Genomic DNA, 15,798 nt, shown 5'->3' on the forward strand with positions numbered 1-15,798 from the left:
CATCCCTATTTTTTAAATTAAAATTTTATTCTTTTAATGGGGAAAGCTTTCACATGGTATGAAGTTCAGAGGCAAAAGCAATTGTACATAGTGAAAAGCCTCTTTTCCTACATTTCCTACCACCAAATTTTCTGACCTAGGGACATCATTTTTATAACTAATTTTTTGTGCACCCTTCTAGATTTTTCTATTTACATCCAAGAGTGTACAAATATGCAGTTTCCCTTTTTCTTTTTAAGCAGAAATGGCTACCTCCTATACAAACATCTGCACATTATTAATATTTCATGGAGGTCATTCCACCTCACTATATAACGTGCCTGTTCATTTTTTATAGCTGCATAGTATTCCATGGTATAAATGTATTTTATTTGGCCTCTTTACTATGGATAGATTTGGGTTATTTTCAGTATTTTGTACAATATTCAATGAATATTCTTACATGTTTTCATTTCTCACACATGTAAGTATATATGTAGGGTAAATTCCTAGAACTGGGATTTCTGTGCTAGAGGGTATGTGCATTTGTAGGATGGATATTTGCAAATTGACCATACAGGTTGGACTAATTTATCCGCCAGCAAGATATGGAGCTTTAGGGGCCATAATTGATGATGAAGCATCTCCTGGACCAATAGCCCTGTCAACCCTCCAAGAAGCATCAATTTGTCTCAATAACATGGCCTGGAAGTACCAGCTGAGCTGCATCCCCCAGAAACATCAGCACTTGCCATCCCTGGAGCGAGAGAAGAATCTGCGTCTTCTTGAATAGTAGCCAAGACCACCAGTCTCTGCTGGAGAAAGAGGAGACCCCTTTCCACCAACTGCTCTAGTCCCTGATTTCTGAGGTTGGAACTGGCTGATGAAAGGGAGTCCCTTTAAAGAGACTGATGATTTACCTTAGCAAATATAATCTTGGCTGCAACACTTTTGATTGGAATGTAGAAGTGATGAGACAGGGTATGTAGGATGGCAGGGTCTACCATTAATGATCTCCTGACCATACATAGCATTTTACAGGATGCTTATGTTAGCATGTTAGAGTTAACACAGGGAGGGAGAGAGAAAGGAGGAGGGACATGACTTTCTACTTAATAGACATTAAATTAATGAATGAGCATTACTTAACATTGCTTATGATGTGAAAGCTGAGCACCAAGGCCAGGACCACAGTGATTTTGCCCAATTTCTTTGTTAGCTCCTACTCATCATCCCAGATTTAGTGTGCACCACAACATAAGGCAATGATGTGTGATACATGTCATAAAATTTATACCTTTATGGGTGAACCCATGAATTCTTGGCTCAATTTACTAAATTAACTAAAGGGATAGGCCTTATCCTACAGAATTTTAGACTAGAGATGAGTGACAACATAGGATTTAAATTTTATAAAATTACTCAGAAATTGGTGTGAAAGAACCATGGCTTACCATGAAGCAATAGCCAGTGCAATAACACACCACTTCAATTTGCTTTACATTGTTGATTTGCTCCACTTCCCTCTTGTCCTTCTACCATGGATTTGCACCTTCCAAAAAAAAAAGGCACACTGCCTCAGGCTCTGTTTTGCATAAGATTCTGGCTAAGACAGGCATACCATATAACCCCAGTTTGATTAATCAGGGTTAATTTCTGGAACGTTTGAACAATTAGGGAAGTGGAATTCCTTTTTTTTCCACTGGACACAAATCTGTAAGGTTTTCATAGCCCCTGGAAACTACTAGCAGTGTAAGGGGAGGTAGGCTGTCTGGATAATGGAGCAAACACAAGGGAACAAACCCAAGAAATGGAAAGAGAAAACCCTTGATGTCCTGTATCTGAAGCTGCCTGCTTTTAGCTGAAGCATGCCCCAGGCTTATGTCCTTAGTTCATTCCCACCTACCCCAATTTCCCAGCCGCCTCTAGATTTGTGACTAAAAATGCCCTTTTCAATGACCATGAGTTTGGGTGAAGAGAGGCCGATCTTTACATGGGGAAGAGGAAATTCTTAAATACAGAATATTTTCAATGAAGTTCTCTTAAGTATATAAAGATTATTATGTCAATTATTGTTCCAGCACCTGTGAGGAACACACTTGAGCAACATAAATTCTCTGCCCTTAAGGTTCTGATGCTCTAGCAATGCTGTACAATAGAAATACAATGTGACCCACAACACAAATGTGAACCATGTATATAAATTTTCTAGCAACTACATTAATAAAAAGCAGTACCATTAATTAAAAAAATTATTTAACCAAACACATCCTAAATATTATCATGTAACCAATATGAAAAATTATTGAGTTATTTTACATTTTTTTGTACTAAGTCTTCAAAATACAGTGGGGTTTTTTGTTTTGTTTTGTTTTTTGAGACAGGTTCTCTGTCACCCAGGCTGGAGTACACTGGTGTGACCATAGCTTACTGCAGCCTTGAACTCTTGGGCCCAAACAATCCTCCTATCTCAGCTTCCCAAGTAGCTGGGACTATAGGCATGTGCCACTGCATCCAGATAATTTTTAAATTTTTCATAGAGATAGGGTCTCACTATGTTGCCCAGGCAGGTCTTGAATTCCTAGTCTTAAGTGATCCTACTGACTTGGCCTCCCAAAGTTTTGGGATTACAGGCATGAGCTGCCACACTCAGCCTCAGTGTGTATTTTATTTCATTCAGACTAACCACATTTCAAGTGTTCAAGAGCCACATGGGGTTTCTGTATTGGACAGTGCCACTCTAGAGACTACTCATATAAAGACCTCCTCTGATATAAGGTAGACTGTAGCCAGTACAATATGAGAGGTACAAATCCTATGTTCTAAAAGACCAATGAAAGAAGGATGGACAGAGAGGAAAAAGGACCATTTGTATCAAACAGTATTTCCATGGTTATAGACTTGGAGAGGAAAGACAAATCAATGATTTTTGTATATAGATGGGCCTTAAAGATCCAGACTTCCTAGGATATCTTTTTGGGGAAACAAGCATCCTTTTTTTCTGAATTTGGAGGCCCACCGTCCTCAGATTGAAAGCTCTGAGGAATATGGTACTTTTGTCTTGGATTTCCCCACAAATTCCATGATTGTTTCTCAGTCTCATCTGCTACACTCCACTTAGTGGCATTGCCCCTCAACCTCCATTTGAAGGGAGTTGTCCATGGGTGAAGGGGTTGGGAAGAGATTTTCCTTGTGCTGGGAGTTACAATAAGGAAGGTTATATTGGAGAGGAGGCAGAAACCTTTTCCAGCCTCAATCCAGAAATGCCCTCTCATATCTCACTTGATTAAAAAGCTTTTCCTCAACTTCCATATTTCTAAGAAAAAGGACGTTTTCCTACATAAACACAAAATTATTACACTCAGGATATCTGTACTTCAGTGTTAATATTATCTAAAACACAAGTCACTTTTAAATTTTCCCAACTGACATAAAATAGCCTTTGTAGCTTCCTTAATTTTATGCTTTTCTATTTTTATTTAAAAATATTTACCTATTCTGAAGTCCAAAAGATAATTTCCTATATTATAGTCTAACAGCTTTTAGACTTTGGCATTTCATATGTGAATATTTAATCCACCTAGAATTGATTTTCGTTATGGAGATAGAGGTCCCTTTTTATATTTTTTTCATAAGGATACCCCTATTACCATAGAACCTTAATTGAAAACACCATCTCTTCCCCATTGCTGTGTGATGCCACCTTTTGTCATAAACTAAGTTTCCATATATGTGTGAAAAACGATAAGAAAAGCAAGGAAGTGCCATAAAAGTCAAGCTAGTAGTTGCCTCAGGAGTGTATTTGGGAAGGGAATGGCACTGTTCTAGTTTTGCTCTAATGATGCCATGTCTGCTTAATGTGCAATAATTATTATACTTACCTTTGTCTTATGCTTGAGAATAAATATAGTTGTATTACATTTCCCAAAAAATGGTTAGTTAAAAGTAAGCAAACAGAAAAAAAGAAATACGTTGATGAGGAAGGCGCGAGCATCTTTCAAGAGTGAGTTCGTGGTTGTTCCCTCAGCTGGAAAATCTGGTGCAAAGTGCTAAGATAGGGACAGAGAATCCGAGGGTGGCAAAAGCAAGGATGCAGCAATTAACACGCAGAGGCCAGGTGCACCATGGCAAGCGACATGGCCAGACTTTCTAGGATTGGCCCTGCAGTAGCAGGGAGACCACGCCAGAGAGGGACTTTATACGTCAGGAGATAGCGCAGCTCCGCCCGGAATTAAACTACGTGTCGACAGCGGCGCACACGGTGAGACAGCCCACCTTTAGCGAGTTCCCAGAAGTTGCCCTTGCGTTTGTAGCACCTTCCGCCCTGCAGTGAGAAAGATTCCGTGGGAGCCACAGCCTCGCGAGGACAGGCGGAGCCGCTGAGGCCTCTGGGAAGGGGCGGTCCTTGGGCAGCCGCTGGGTATTGTGGGACTGGGCTCTGGGCAACTTTTGCCGCGGGCTGATAGTCGGCTGTGGCTGAGCGCTGTGCCCAGCCTTCTCAAACTCGTCCGGGAAGCGTCTGGGAACAGCTCTGAGGCCGCGGCAAAACCAGGTGGAGACTGGGATTCGGAGGAGTATCTGAGGTTAGGGGAAGACCAGCGAATGGGGTGGTGGGCTGCGCGCGGTCCTCACGGTCTCCGTGTCCCTCTCCCTGGCAGGGGGGCGAGGGGAGTGGCTCCTGGAAAGCGGTTCGTTTAGTCTCCCCTCGCAGGCAAGGTTCCCGGTTCTGGACCTTCACCCTTGGAAGACCCTGTGTTCTGCTAGGACCCCTTCCCGAGGCCAGAGAGCCTCGATCTAGGAATGTTCTCATTCCTGGCTTCTCCAGGATGTTGTAGGAAGTGCTCAGTAGGGCTTGCATGGCACGCCGGGGAGAAAGTGATTTGGGACCAGAGGGAAGGTCCCCGCTGAATGCAGATGCCCCTGGAGTCCACAAGTCCAGCCTGCACCAAACAAGTCAGGATGTTGAGGGTGAAGGCCGGGGCAATTCTGCAGGCAGCAGGAGCACAAAGAGGTAAAGCAAAGCCTCTGACCAGAGGTTTCCTGCCCAAGCTTTTTGGTTGAAGATGGAGCTGGAAAAGGAAACCGATCTCAGAGCTTCTGGGACACCGCGGCTATTTTTTACCCTTTTACTTGCAGGGAACAGGGATCGGATCAAATAACTGCTTCCAGAGTATGGGGAAAACGAAGAAATCACGGAGGGTTTGCTCCAGGGGAGAGGCAAATGTTAGGATTTGAGGTGAGCAATAGTCTGTGAATTGTGGATGGATCAGAGAGGAGAAAACACCACAACGTAAGGGAATGGTCAGGTGAGAAAGGACCAAAAGCCCCAAATCTACCACAGTAAAGACCCAAGTTGCTAATCTAGGTTCTTTGATGAAGACTTAGTCTTTCAGAGCTTCTTTCTCTGCCCTTCGCCTTGTCATTTCAGCATTCTGGCCTTCCCTGTGAGGAGGAAAACCAACTGAGGCCCAGGTGAGTAGGAGTTTCCTCTCTTCTAAAGTTTAATCTCATTTGCCAGAGAAAATAGATACTCTCTCTCATCTCTTCCTTGGGAAAGAGGAGTTCCACATTATATGTGTATTATGTTTGTCATTCAATGTTTGGTAGCTAAGTAGGGTTAAAAGGAGTACGCTCATTTTAAAGATGTGTCAGTAGTTTCAGGAAAACTAAAACCTTGTCCAAGATTACTCACAAGGCATACTATTAAATACTACCGAACAGCCAGGTGCTGTGGCTCACGCCTGTAATCCTAGCACTTTGGGAGGCCGAGTGGGAGCATTGCTTGAGCTCAGGAGTTCGAGACCAACCTGAGCAAGAGTGAGACCCTGTCTCTAATATAAAGAAATTAGCCAAACAGCTAAAAAAAAAATAATAATAGAAAAACTTACCCGGGCACAGTGGCACATGCCTGCAGTCCCAGCTACTTGGAAGGACGAGGCAGGAGGATCGCTTTAACTCAGGAGTTTGAGGTTGCTGTGAGCTAGGCTGATGCCACGGCACTGTAGCCTGGGCAACAGAGTGAGACTCTGTCTCAAAAAAAAAAAAAAGAAAAAATATACTATGGAACTACTAAGGTTCAGAATCCAGATCTGTAGGACCCCCAGACTCTTGACACTATGTGGGTGCTTCCCAAACATCTTATTCACTTATCACCTAACAATTTTTGCCATAATCTGTGTACTACCTATGTTATTATTCTCATATTTTTTCTTTTTTACATTATTAAAAGAATCAAACTTGTCCTAAGATATAGTGTCTATGAAATTAGACATTTCATGAATGTTCCAGTGGTTTTATAGTTAATCTGAGGTGTATCTAATAATATACCATGCAAAATCCTCTCATGTGTCAAAGATATGCAGACTACATTTTGGGATACAATGCACTACATTTATATATTTATGCTCTCTCCTGGATTTTTTTTTCTGCATAGGAAAGTCCCAGCCACACATCTGAGTAAATTGTCCATCCTTAGTGTATTGTTTTCTTCTTTTAGGTGAATAATTCCATAGAGAATGCCCCCCTTTGATTCTTCTCCACAAGACTTTTCATTTACCTGTTTAAGACTTCCCTGTTCTCAATGTTGTACGTAAAACAAGTAGACAGTCTGTACCTTTGAGGAACTTACTCTCTCTTTTGGCAGTTAATGCATACACAAGAAATAGTCTAAATAAGTGCTGTTCAGTAGAACTTTCTGTGATCAGGGAAATGTTCTATATCTGTACCTTATACTGTACCTACTAGCCACATGGAGCTACTGAACATTGAAAATGTTGTCAGTGCAACTAAGAGAATGAATTTTAAATTTTATTTTAATTAATTTAAACGTAAGTAGCCACATATGGTTGGTGGCTACCATATTGGACAGCCAGCTCCAGATATTTGAAATAAAATAATTTTCAAGGTTAATTCATTTGGACTTAGTGCCCCTTCTCCCCCTCACAAAAACCTCAGAGTGCACCCTTCCGTAGAAAGTAAAGATTCTCTGAAACTTTCAGGGACTTTATAGTTAAACAAAGTTATTAATTTTGAAATTATCACTTAAAGCATATTTACAGTTTAAGACACTTATGCAAATGTGCAGCTTCTATGTTTATTACTTTTTTTCCTATGAGAATGTTTAAAGTTATGTGTTTTATTATAAAGTATCCTATAGAGCAATAACTTCATAAGATACTGTATAAACAAAAGTCTTAGCATTGTATTTCTTTTGTTCATTGCAAATAATTTTCTTCTGGCTATCTATGCTTTCTTTTATTAGTGACATTTAGACTATTTAAAAATTAGTTAAGCATAACCATAACATTAAAGACATTTTTCAGGGTATCACTTCTTAAGTTATGACATGGGAGTTGGTGCATTCACCTTATTCACTGCTTATTAGAATGGCAAGGAGGAGACAGTTCATAGTTACCTCTATCAGCTTAAATTCTGTTTCAACTATTTATTTTTCTGGCACTCAATGTCAAATACTAATTGACTGGGCATACCTTGTTTTGTTTTCTGTCTGTGCAAAGTTAGATATGTGAGGCTTGAAGGAAGGTGTAAAAGGAATACCTTCACAAGATAGTTTCTTAAGATTAAAGAAAGGGCATGGTGGCAGTGGCTCATGCCTGTAACCCTAGCACCCAAGGCGGGAAGATTGCTTGGGGCCAGGAGTTTGTGACCATCCTGAACAAGAGTGAGACCCTGTCTCTACAAAAAATACAAAAAATTAGCTGGACATAGTGGCATGTGCCCTTAGTTCCAGCTATTCAGGAGGCTGAGGCAGGAGGATCATTTGAGCCCAGGAGTTTGAGGTCTCACTGAGCTATGATCATGCCACTGCACTCTAGCCAGGGCAACAGAGCAATACCCTATCTCAAAAACATAAAAATTAAAAAGTTTTTTTAAAAAGTCATCATGGTGCCGATTTTTCTCAAGGAACAGTCTGTATTTAAGATTTACTTTTGTGGTCAAGGACTTCGTATCAAAGAAATTGTAGAAGTGGCCTGTTGTAAACTGTCAAACGTTGCTCATACGTTTACAAAGATGTACAGTCACTTAAAATAATGAAATAATGTTCTAAGTATGTAAAATTTTGAACCAGAAAAGGCAAACCCCAAATCTCCTTTTAAATCTGAAGAAGTTGAGGCCAAGAAAAATGATTTAGTTAAAAATCACACAAAATATGTTAGTGGCAGATCCAGGAATAAAACTATTTTTCCATTTAAAATATTCTGCCAGGCATATATACAGATGATACAAGGAGCCCTATTGTAAAGTGTACAGGTACTGCAACTCTGTGGTATTACTAACTGATCATAAATAAATTGGCTTCTTTAAAGAATTTGAGTAATTTGTCATGATTTTTTTAAAAATCTCATTGGAATTTGAAAGTGCTTTTGAGAAGTTCTTTATTTGGACAGTGTGTTTCTTTAACATATTATGCAGGGCCCTCCTTGCCCATCCAGAGCTGTGCCATGGCAGAGACTGGGGAAGAGGAGACAGTATCAGCAGAAGCCTCAGGCTTCTCAGACTTGAGTGATTCAGAGTTTTTGGAGTTTCTGGACATGGAAGATGCCCAAGAGTCAAGTGCTTCACTTAGCAAGTCTGGCCCTTCTACTGAGCCCCCTGGGAAGGATGACAAGCCCATAAGCTTACAAAACTGGAAAAGAGGATTGGATGTCTCATCACCTATGGAGAGATTCCACCTTAAATATTTATATGTCACCGACCTGTGTACTCAGAACTGGTGTGAACTACAAACTGCATATGGAAAGGAGCTTCCTGGTTTCTTGTCACCTGAGAAGGCAGCTGTTTTGGACACTGGTGCCAGCATCCACCTAGCTAGAGAACTAGAACTTCATGATCTCGTGACTATCCCCATTACCACTAAAGAAGATGCTTGGGCAATTAAGTTTTTGAACATACTATCAATGATTCCTACCCTGCAGTCAGGAGGGCGCATCAGAGAGTTTCCAGTGTTTGGGGAAGTGGAGGGTGTGCTTATTGTTGGAGTGATTGATGAGCTGCACTATACAGCAAAAGGAGAACTGGAACTGGCTGAACTCAAGACACGCAGGCACCCTATACTCCCTCTAGAAGCTCAGAAAAAGAAAGACTGTTTTCAAGTCAGCCTATACAAATATATCTTTGATGCCATGGTACAAGGGAAAGTGACCCCTGCTAGCCTAATCCACCACACAAAATTGTGTCCAGAAAAGCCACTGGGGCCTTCAGTGCTGAGGCATGCCCAGCAGGGAGGCTTCTCTGTGAACTCTTTGGGTGACCTCATGGAACTGGTCTTCTTGTCTCTAACACTGTCAGACCTCCCAGTTATTGATATCCTGAAGATTGAGTATGTCCATCAAGAGACTGCCACTGTGCTAGGTACAGAGATTGTAGCCTTTGAAGAGAAAAAGGTGAAGATCAAGGTGCAACATTATATGGCCTATTGGATGGGACACCGAGAACCTCAAGGGGTCAATGTGGAGGAGGCTTGGAAGTGCCGGACATGCAGCTATGCAGACATTTGTGACTGGAGGAAGGGTGGTGGAGTGCTCAGCTCCACACTGAAGCCCCAGGCCAAAAAACCCAAATGAATAGAAGATATGCTCTCAGGAATGTTGATTGTTTCTGTTCCTGATATATTAATACCTAAGTAAAAGAGGACCACTCTCTGAGCTTGGCTTTCATAGAGCGTGTTCTTATTTTGGTTCTTTTTTTATTTCTACAACCTCTAATGACATTCATATCCAGGACCAAGGCTCAAGAATGAGTGGGAGAGATACACCATGGAGCTTTGCCATGGATTGCCAAAAGGGTAGATGCTCATCATGGCTGGAACAAAGGTATTCTTCAGCAAACATTGCTTTCCTATGAAAATTCTTTGGTTTCTGATGTCTTCCCTATTTTTTCTTAATCAAGGATTTCTACATTTTACATAAAATAAAATGAAATGCTGTCCAGGGTAGTTGAACTGATGTTTTATCATAATCTCAATTCTTCAAGAATGACCACTATATATAGTTGTGTGTATATTATTCCTTGCCTTCAAATACATATATAAACATGCATATATAAACATTTCTGAAGGAGAATTAGTAGAATGAGCAGACCAAGAATTTATAATAAGTATAATACGGGGAGGGGGGCAAGGGAAATATATAACCTTAACATTTGTACCCCCATAATATGCTGGAAAAAAGAAAAAAATAATAAAAAAATAAAATAAGCATAATATTCTCAAAGAGATAAGGAAAGATAAATAAAAACAGAAAGTCACAAGGTGAAAATACTAGATATGAAAATTTTAATACATGAAGTAACATGTATCATTCACAGACTATAATTTAGCAATACCACTCCTGAGTATATGCTAAGAGAAACTTACATGTGTACCACAGGAAACATGAACAAGAATACTTTGTAGTGCTTTCACAACAGCAGAAGCCTAGAAACTACCCTGGTGCCCATCATCAGAAGAGTGGATGATGTGGTACTGCAGTCAAAAACAAATGAGCTGCAATGACATGCAACAATCTGTATGAATCTTAGCAGTGCAACATTATGTGAAAAAGTAAGTCTTGTGATACCCTTTTTATAAAGTGAGAAATAATATTTTTTTTTTTTTTTTTTGAGACAGAGTCTCGCTTTGTTGCCCAGGCTAGAGTGAGTGCCGTGGCGTCAGCCTAGCTCACAGCAACCTCAAACTCCTGGGCTCGAGTGATCCTTCTGCCTCAGCCTCCCGGGTAGCTGGGACTACAGGCATGCGCCACCATGCCCAGCTAATTTTTTATATATATATCAGTTGGCCAATTAATTTCTTTCTATTTATAGTAGAGACGGGGTCTCGCTCTTGCTCAGGCTGGTTTTGAACTCCTGACCTTGAGCAATCCGCCCGCCTCGGCCTCCCAAGAGCTAGGATTACAGGCGTGAGCCACAGCGCCCGGCCGAGAAATAATATTTTAAGGAAAATGTAAAGGTAGTGGTGAGAAGTCTCAGTCCATCTTAGAAGGCAGTAGATCCCTTTTATACAAACATCATCAAAGAAGCTAGAAGAAAGAATGATACGGGCATCACCAGGATGGTAAGGATTTGTTTATGGAGACACTACTGGGGAATTTGCAGAAGTAAATGTAGGGGGAAGAGAGTTGGCAGAAATGGAGTTTCTTTATTAACTGGAAGATTAAGAGCCAGCAGAACATAGTAAATATTGTTCATGTGACTCCATGTTATATGTGTGTTGGTAAAACCTGGACATCTAAAGGAAATACAATAAGTTACCTCTGGAGGTCTTTAGCTGCACATACTGTGGATACTAGGAATCTTATGATAACTCTTCCCATTTACTCAGTGACTGTTACGTGCCAGGCACTGTGCTAATCACTTTATATGATTAAATCTATGTATCTGTTATTCTCAGTGAGGGAACCAAGGCTTAGAAAGGTTTTAACTTGCCCAAGGTCCCACAGTTTGGAAGTAGTAGACTCCAGTGTAGATATGTCTGACTTCAGTGTTTATGCTCTTAATCATTATGATATAAAGTTTTTATTGCTGTTGTTAAGCCTCCTAGACTGTATGTTATTATAGGCCCTAGTAAGTTTTCAGTTAAATTGGGAGCACAGTAATCAGGACCTTATGAGAGAAACAGTATTAATTAAGCTAATAGTCTTCAAAAAAAGAACTTGCTCAGGTTCTGTAACATCATCTTAATTTATATCTGAAGCTTTAAGAGGAAAAAGGCTGGGTGAGCATGGTGCTCATGCCTGTAATCCCAGCACTTCAGGACGCTGTGGTGGAAGGATCACTTGAGGCCAGGAGTCTGAGACTAGTCTGGGCAACACAATGAAACACCCTGTCTCTACAAAAAATAAGAAAAGTAGCTGGGCATGGTGGCATGTGCCTGTAGTTCTAGCTATTCTGGAGGGTGAGGTGGGAGGATTGCTTGAGCCCAGGAGTTCAAGGCTCTAGTGAGCAATGATTGTACCACATACTCCAGTCCAGGCAACAGAGCAAGATCCTGTCAGAAGAAAAGAAGGAGAAGGAGGAAGAGTAGGAGGAGAAGGAGAAGAAGAGAAAGAAGAAGAAATCATCTGCTGGTTTCAGATACTGACACTGTTGAGAATTCGGTAATTCCCTAAGATCTGAAATCCTTTATGGTATTACTTTATGGTTTCTCACAAGATAAGTTGAGATATCTATAGTTGGGATTGCCCCAGGATCATTCTTATGATCTGAATGTTTGTGTGCTCCCCCAAAACTAATATGTTGTGATCCAAATCCCCAAGGCAATGGCATTGGGCATTTGGGAGGTGATTAGGTAATGAGGAAGAACCCCAATGAATGGGATAGGTGTCCTTATAATAGAGCTCATTTTGCCTCTTCTACCACTTGAGCACAGTGAGAAGGTGCCATCTGTGAACCAGTAAATGGGCCCTCAGACAATGCCAAATCTGCTGTCACCTTGATCTTGGACTTCCCAGCTTCCAGAACTGAAATTTTTTTGTTGTTTATAAGCTACTCATTTTGTGTTATTTTGTTGTTGCAGCTCATATGGCTAAGACCATCACTGATGCTGTTCTCTACAACAAATTTCTCCCTGGTTTGCAGCTTCCATCTTAACAATGTCATTTCTTCCTTGTGAATTCTACCTTAAAGTGTCTGAACTCCAAATTACAGCCGCCTTGGATGTTTGTTCAGTGAGTAGATATATGAAAAGAGACATCACACCAAAGCTATTTCTCGATTAAAAAAAAAAAAGAATTTGCTTCCTGGGCCAGGAAATGAGTTGAATACATTAATTAGGATGAGGTTCAACTGTTTATAATAGAAATCACTAAAACGATGGTGGTTAAACAAAAAAAAATTTATTACTCTTATTTAAAAGAAGCCTAAATATAGCTAGTTCAGGTCTGATGTTGCCCCTAATGTTTTCAGAAGCCCAGGTTCCTTCCCTTTTGTTTGTCTGGCATCAACATATGTCTTTTTCATAGTCCAAAATGACTGTAAAAGGTCAGTCACCCATTATACATTCAGCATCAAACTGCAATAGGAGGCCAGGCATTGTGGCTTATCCCCATAATCCCAGCACTTTGGAAGGCTGAGGTAGGAGGATCACTTGACGCCAGGAGCTCAAGACTAGCCTGGGCAACATAGTGAGATCCTGCCTCCACAAAAAATTAAAATTAGCTGGGCATGATGGTGCCTACCTGTAGTCTAGCTACTTTGGAGGCAGAGATGGGAACATCATTACTAAAGCCCAGGTGTATAAGCTGCAGTAATCTATGTCTGTACCACTGTACTCCAGCCTGGGCGACAGAGAGATACTCCATTTAAAAAAAAATCTGGAATAGGAGAAGGGTATCCCTTTAAAGATACTTCTTAAATTTGTACTACTACTTCCACTTACATCCCACTGGCCAAAATCTGGTCATGTGGTCTTAGCTAGCTGCAAGGAAGATTGGAATACGTAATTTTTATACTGGGCAAGCCTTTGCCCAGACAAAAACTGGAAATTCTGTGACTGCAAAAAGGGATAATGGAGAGAGGATTTGGGGGAAATGGCAGAGTAGGAAGCACTAGGAACCTTGTCTCCCCACCTAGACAGCAATTGCAGTGGCAGAACCTGTCTCATGTCACTAAGTTGAAACTCTGGAGTCTGCTGAAGTCTTGCAATTTCCAGGAGGAAGCCTGAATGATAAATTGTTAATTTTGGTCAGTTTCAACTCTTAGTATAGTGGCACCTACCCATCTTCTACCTGTCAGTCCTATGGCAGGAGCAATCTGCACCAGCTTGTGGGAGCCAAAGTGGGCAAAAGGACCTGTTCTCCAAACAGCATGGATCCTTTTGCTTATGCGATTGCTACTTCTGATCACAGAGGTGCAACGAGGAATCTGTTGTTGCTGCATGTCCCCTGTTTGCTCCAAGATCCTCCTCTTTCTGGCTGAAGTGACTTCCATGAGATATATAGAGCTGGCACAATTTTTTCCCCTTTATTTTTCTCTTTTTCCCCTCTTGTGAGCCAGGTATCAAAGAATAGGACATTCAGAAGTAACTGGATGTATGGAGGAGATTAGAAAGTCAGCATCCATACTGAGAGGAGATACAGGCTCAGAAAAGACCTGACTGGACCTTAAGTTTACATCTCAGGCTGATTCTTGGGACAGACATAGCCTAAAACAATCAAACTAAAAACAGGAAACTCTGGGGAATGGAGAGAATCTGATTCCCAGAGTTACCACATTATATTCAGATGTCTAGTTTTCAACAAAAAAATCACAAAGCATACAAAGAAACAGGAAAGTATTGTGCATTTAAAGGAAAAAATAAGTCAACAGAAACTGTCCCCGAAAAAGACTTGATGGTGGACCTACTTTATGAAGACTTTTAAACAACTCTCTTAAAGATACTATAGAACTAGAGAAAGACATGGAGAAAGTCAAGAAGATAATGTATGAATAAAATGGTCATCACATATAAGGGATCCTCAAGAGCACTTGATTACTCATCAGAAACTTTGGAGGCCAGAAAGCAGTGGGCCAATATATTCAAAGTGCTGGAAAAAAACCAAAAAAAAAAAATCAATGAAAGAATTTTCTGTTCAGTAAAACAGTACTTCAAAAGTGAGGGAGAGGCCGGGCGCGGTGGCTCACGCCTGTAATCCTAGCTCTCTGGGAGGCCGAGGCGGGTGGATTGCTCGAGGTCAGGAGTTCGAAACCAGCCTGAGCAAGAGCGAGACCCCGTCTCTACTATAAATAGAAAGAAATTAATTGGCCAACTAATACATATAGAAAAAAAAAAGCCGGGCATGGTGGCGCATGCCTGTAGTCCCAGCTACTTGGGAGGCTGAGGCAGGAGGATTGCTTGAGCCCAGGAGTTTGAGGTTGCTGTGAGCTAGGCTGACGCCACAGCACTCACTCTAGCGTGGGCAACAAAGTGAGACTCTGTCTCAAAAAAAAAAAAAAAAAAAAAAAGTGAGGGAGAGTGTTGTATGAAAGGAGAGAAGCTTAGCACTCCCCTTGACAAGCATGGAAGAGGCTCTTGGGTCTATACAAAACGCATACAGTTAAGGCATTGCTACCTACTTCATGGCATCTAACCATCATTTTTAATATACGTAACCTTAACATTTGTACCCCCATAATATGCTGAAATTTATAAAAAGGTTAAAAAAATTATCTAAACTCTTCCAAGAGCATAATTACACTTGACAACTTTACCTTTGTGTGTTCTTTCACTGCAAGTTTCAAGAAGTAATACAAATGGAATAAAAAGAAAATTTTTGAGTCAACAAAAAAAAAGTGAGGGAGAAATTAAAGACATTCCCAGATAAACAAAAGCTGAGGGGATTTGTTACCACTAAATCTGCCCTGCAAGATATGCTCAAGGGAGTCCTGCAGGTGGAAATGAAAGGACACTGGAACTCTTATATGAAGAAATAAATATCTCAATAAATATAAATATTAATATATGGGCAAGTATAAAAGCTGGTATTACTGTAACAGTGCTTTGTAACTCCACTCTTTGTTTTCTTCTCTACATGATTTAAGAAACAAATGTTTTTATTTAAATTAGTAGTCTAAAAGCTAGTGTTATTATAACTTTGGTTAGCAAAGTTGTTAGTACAAAGGAAAAGTTTCTTTCTTTCCTTGTTTTCTTTTCCTTTTCCTTTCTTTAGAAACAGGGGTCTCACTATGTTGCCTAGGCTGGTCTCAAACCTCTTGGCTCAAGTGACAAATGATCTTCCTACCTCAGCCTCCTAAGCTGGGACTACAGGTGTGTGCCACCATGCCTGGCAAAGGAAAAGCTCTTGAAGGAAATTAAAAGTGCTATTT

The 15,798-nt window shown here is 40.7% G+C and overlaps 1 protein-coding gene and 1 non-coding gene across 9 annotated transcripts; both read left to right on the plus strand.

The window, feature by feature from the left end:
- Positions 1 to 4,260: 4,260 nt before the first annotated feature.
- On the plus strand, positions 4,261 to 12,697 carry EXO5 (exonuclease 5). 8 transcript variants are annotated; one of them, XR_012914544.1, is made up of 5 exons: positions 4,261 to 4,562; positions 5,116 to 5,215; positions 5,408 to 5,451; positions 11,963 to 12,092; positions 12,512 to 12,697. XR_012914544.1 is itself a non-coding variant. In XM_075997037.1 (4 exons), exon 4 carries the CDS (start codon positions 8,442 to 8,444, stop codon positions 9,561 to 9,563), a length of 1,122 nt encoding a protein of 373 aa, XP_075853152.1. In that variant the 5' UTR covers positions 4,390 to 4,531; positions 5,116 to 5,285; positions 5,408 to 5,451; positions 8,413 to 8,441; the 3' UTR covers positions 9,564 to 9,932. The 8 variants fall into 8 exon arrangements, 6 of the variants coding, with proteins under 6 accessions (XP_075853152.1, XP_075853150.1, XP_075853146.1 ...); XR_012914546.1 differs by having other exon boundaries at positions 4,426 to 4,562; positions 5,116 to 5,285; XM_075997037.1 differs by lacking the exons at positions 11,963 to 12,092; positions 12,512 to 12,697 and adding an exon at positions 8,413 to 9,932 and having other exon boundaries at positions 4,390 to 4,531; positions 5,116 to 5,285.
- Positions 12,698 to 14,947: 2,250 nt separating this feature from the next.
- On the plus strand, positions 14,948 to 15,074 carry LOC142869883 (U6atac minor spliceosomal RNA). The gene has a single exon (XR_012918431.1). It is a non-coding gene; the product is annotated as a U6atac minor spliceosomal RNA (small nuclear RNA).
- The last annotated feature ends 724 nt before the right edge of the window (positions 15,075 to 15,798 follow it).

This window comes from Microcebus murinus, chromosome 2 (assembly GCF_040939455.1).
Source record: "Microcebus murinus isolate Inina chromosome 2, M.murinus_Inina_mat1.0, whole genome shotgun sequence".
Lineage (NCBI taxonomy): Eukaryota > Metazoa > Chordata > Mammalia > Primates > Cheirogaleidae > Microcebus > Microcebus murinus.

Excerpts from the sequence above, each read along its gene's own strand:
- EXO5 (XM_075997037.1), top strand. The coding sequence starts at position 8,442 with ATGGCAGAGACTGGGGAAGAGGAGACAGTATCAGCAGAAGCCTCAGGC.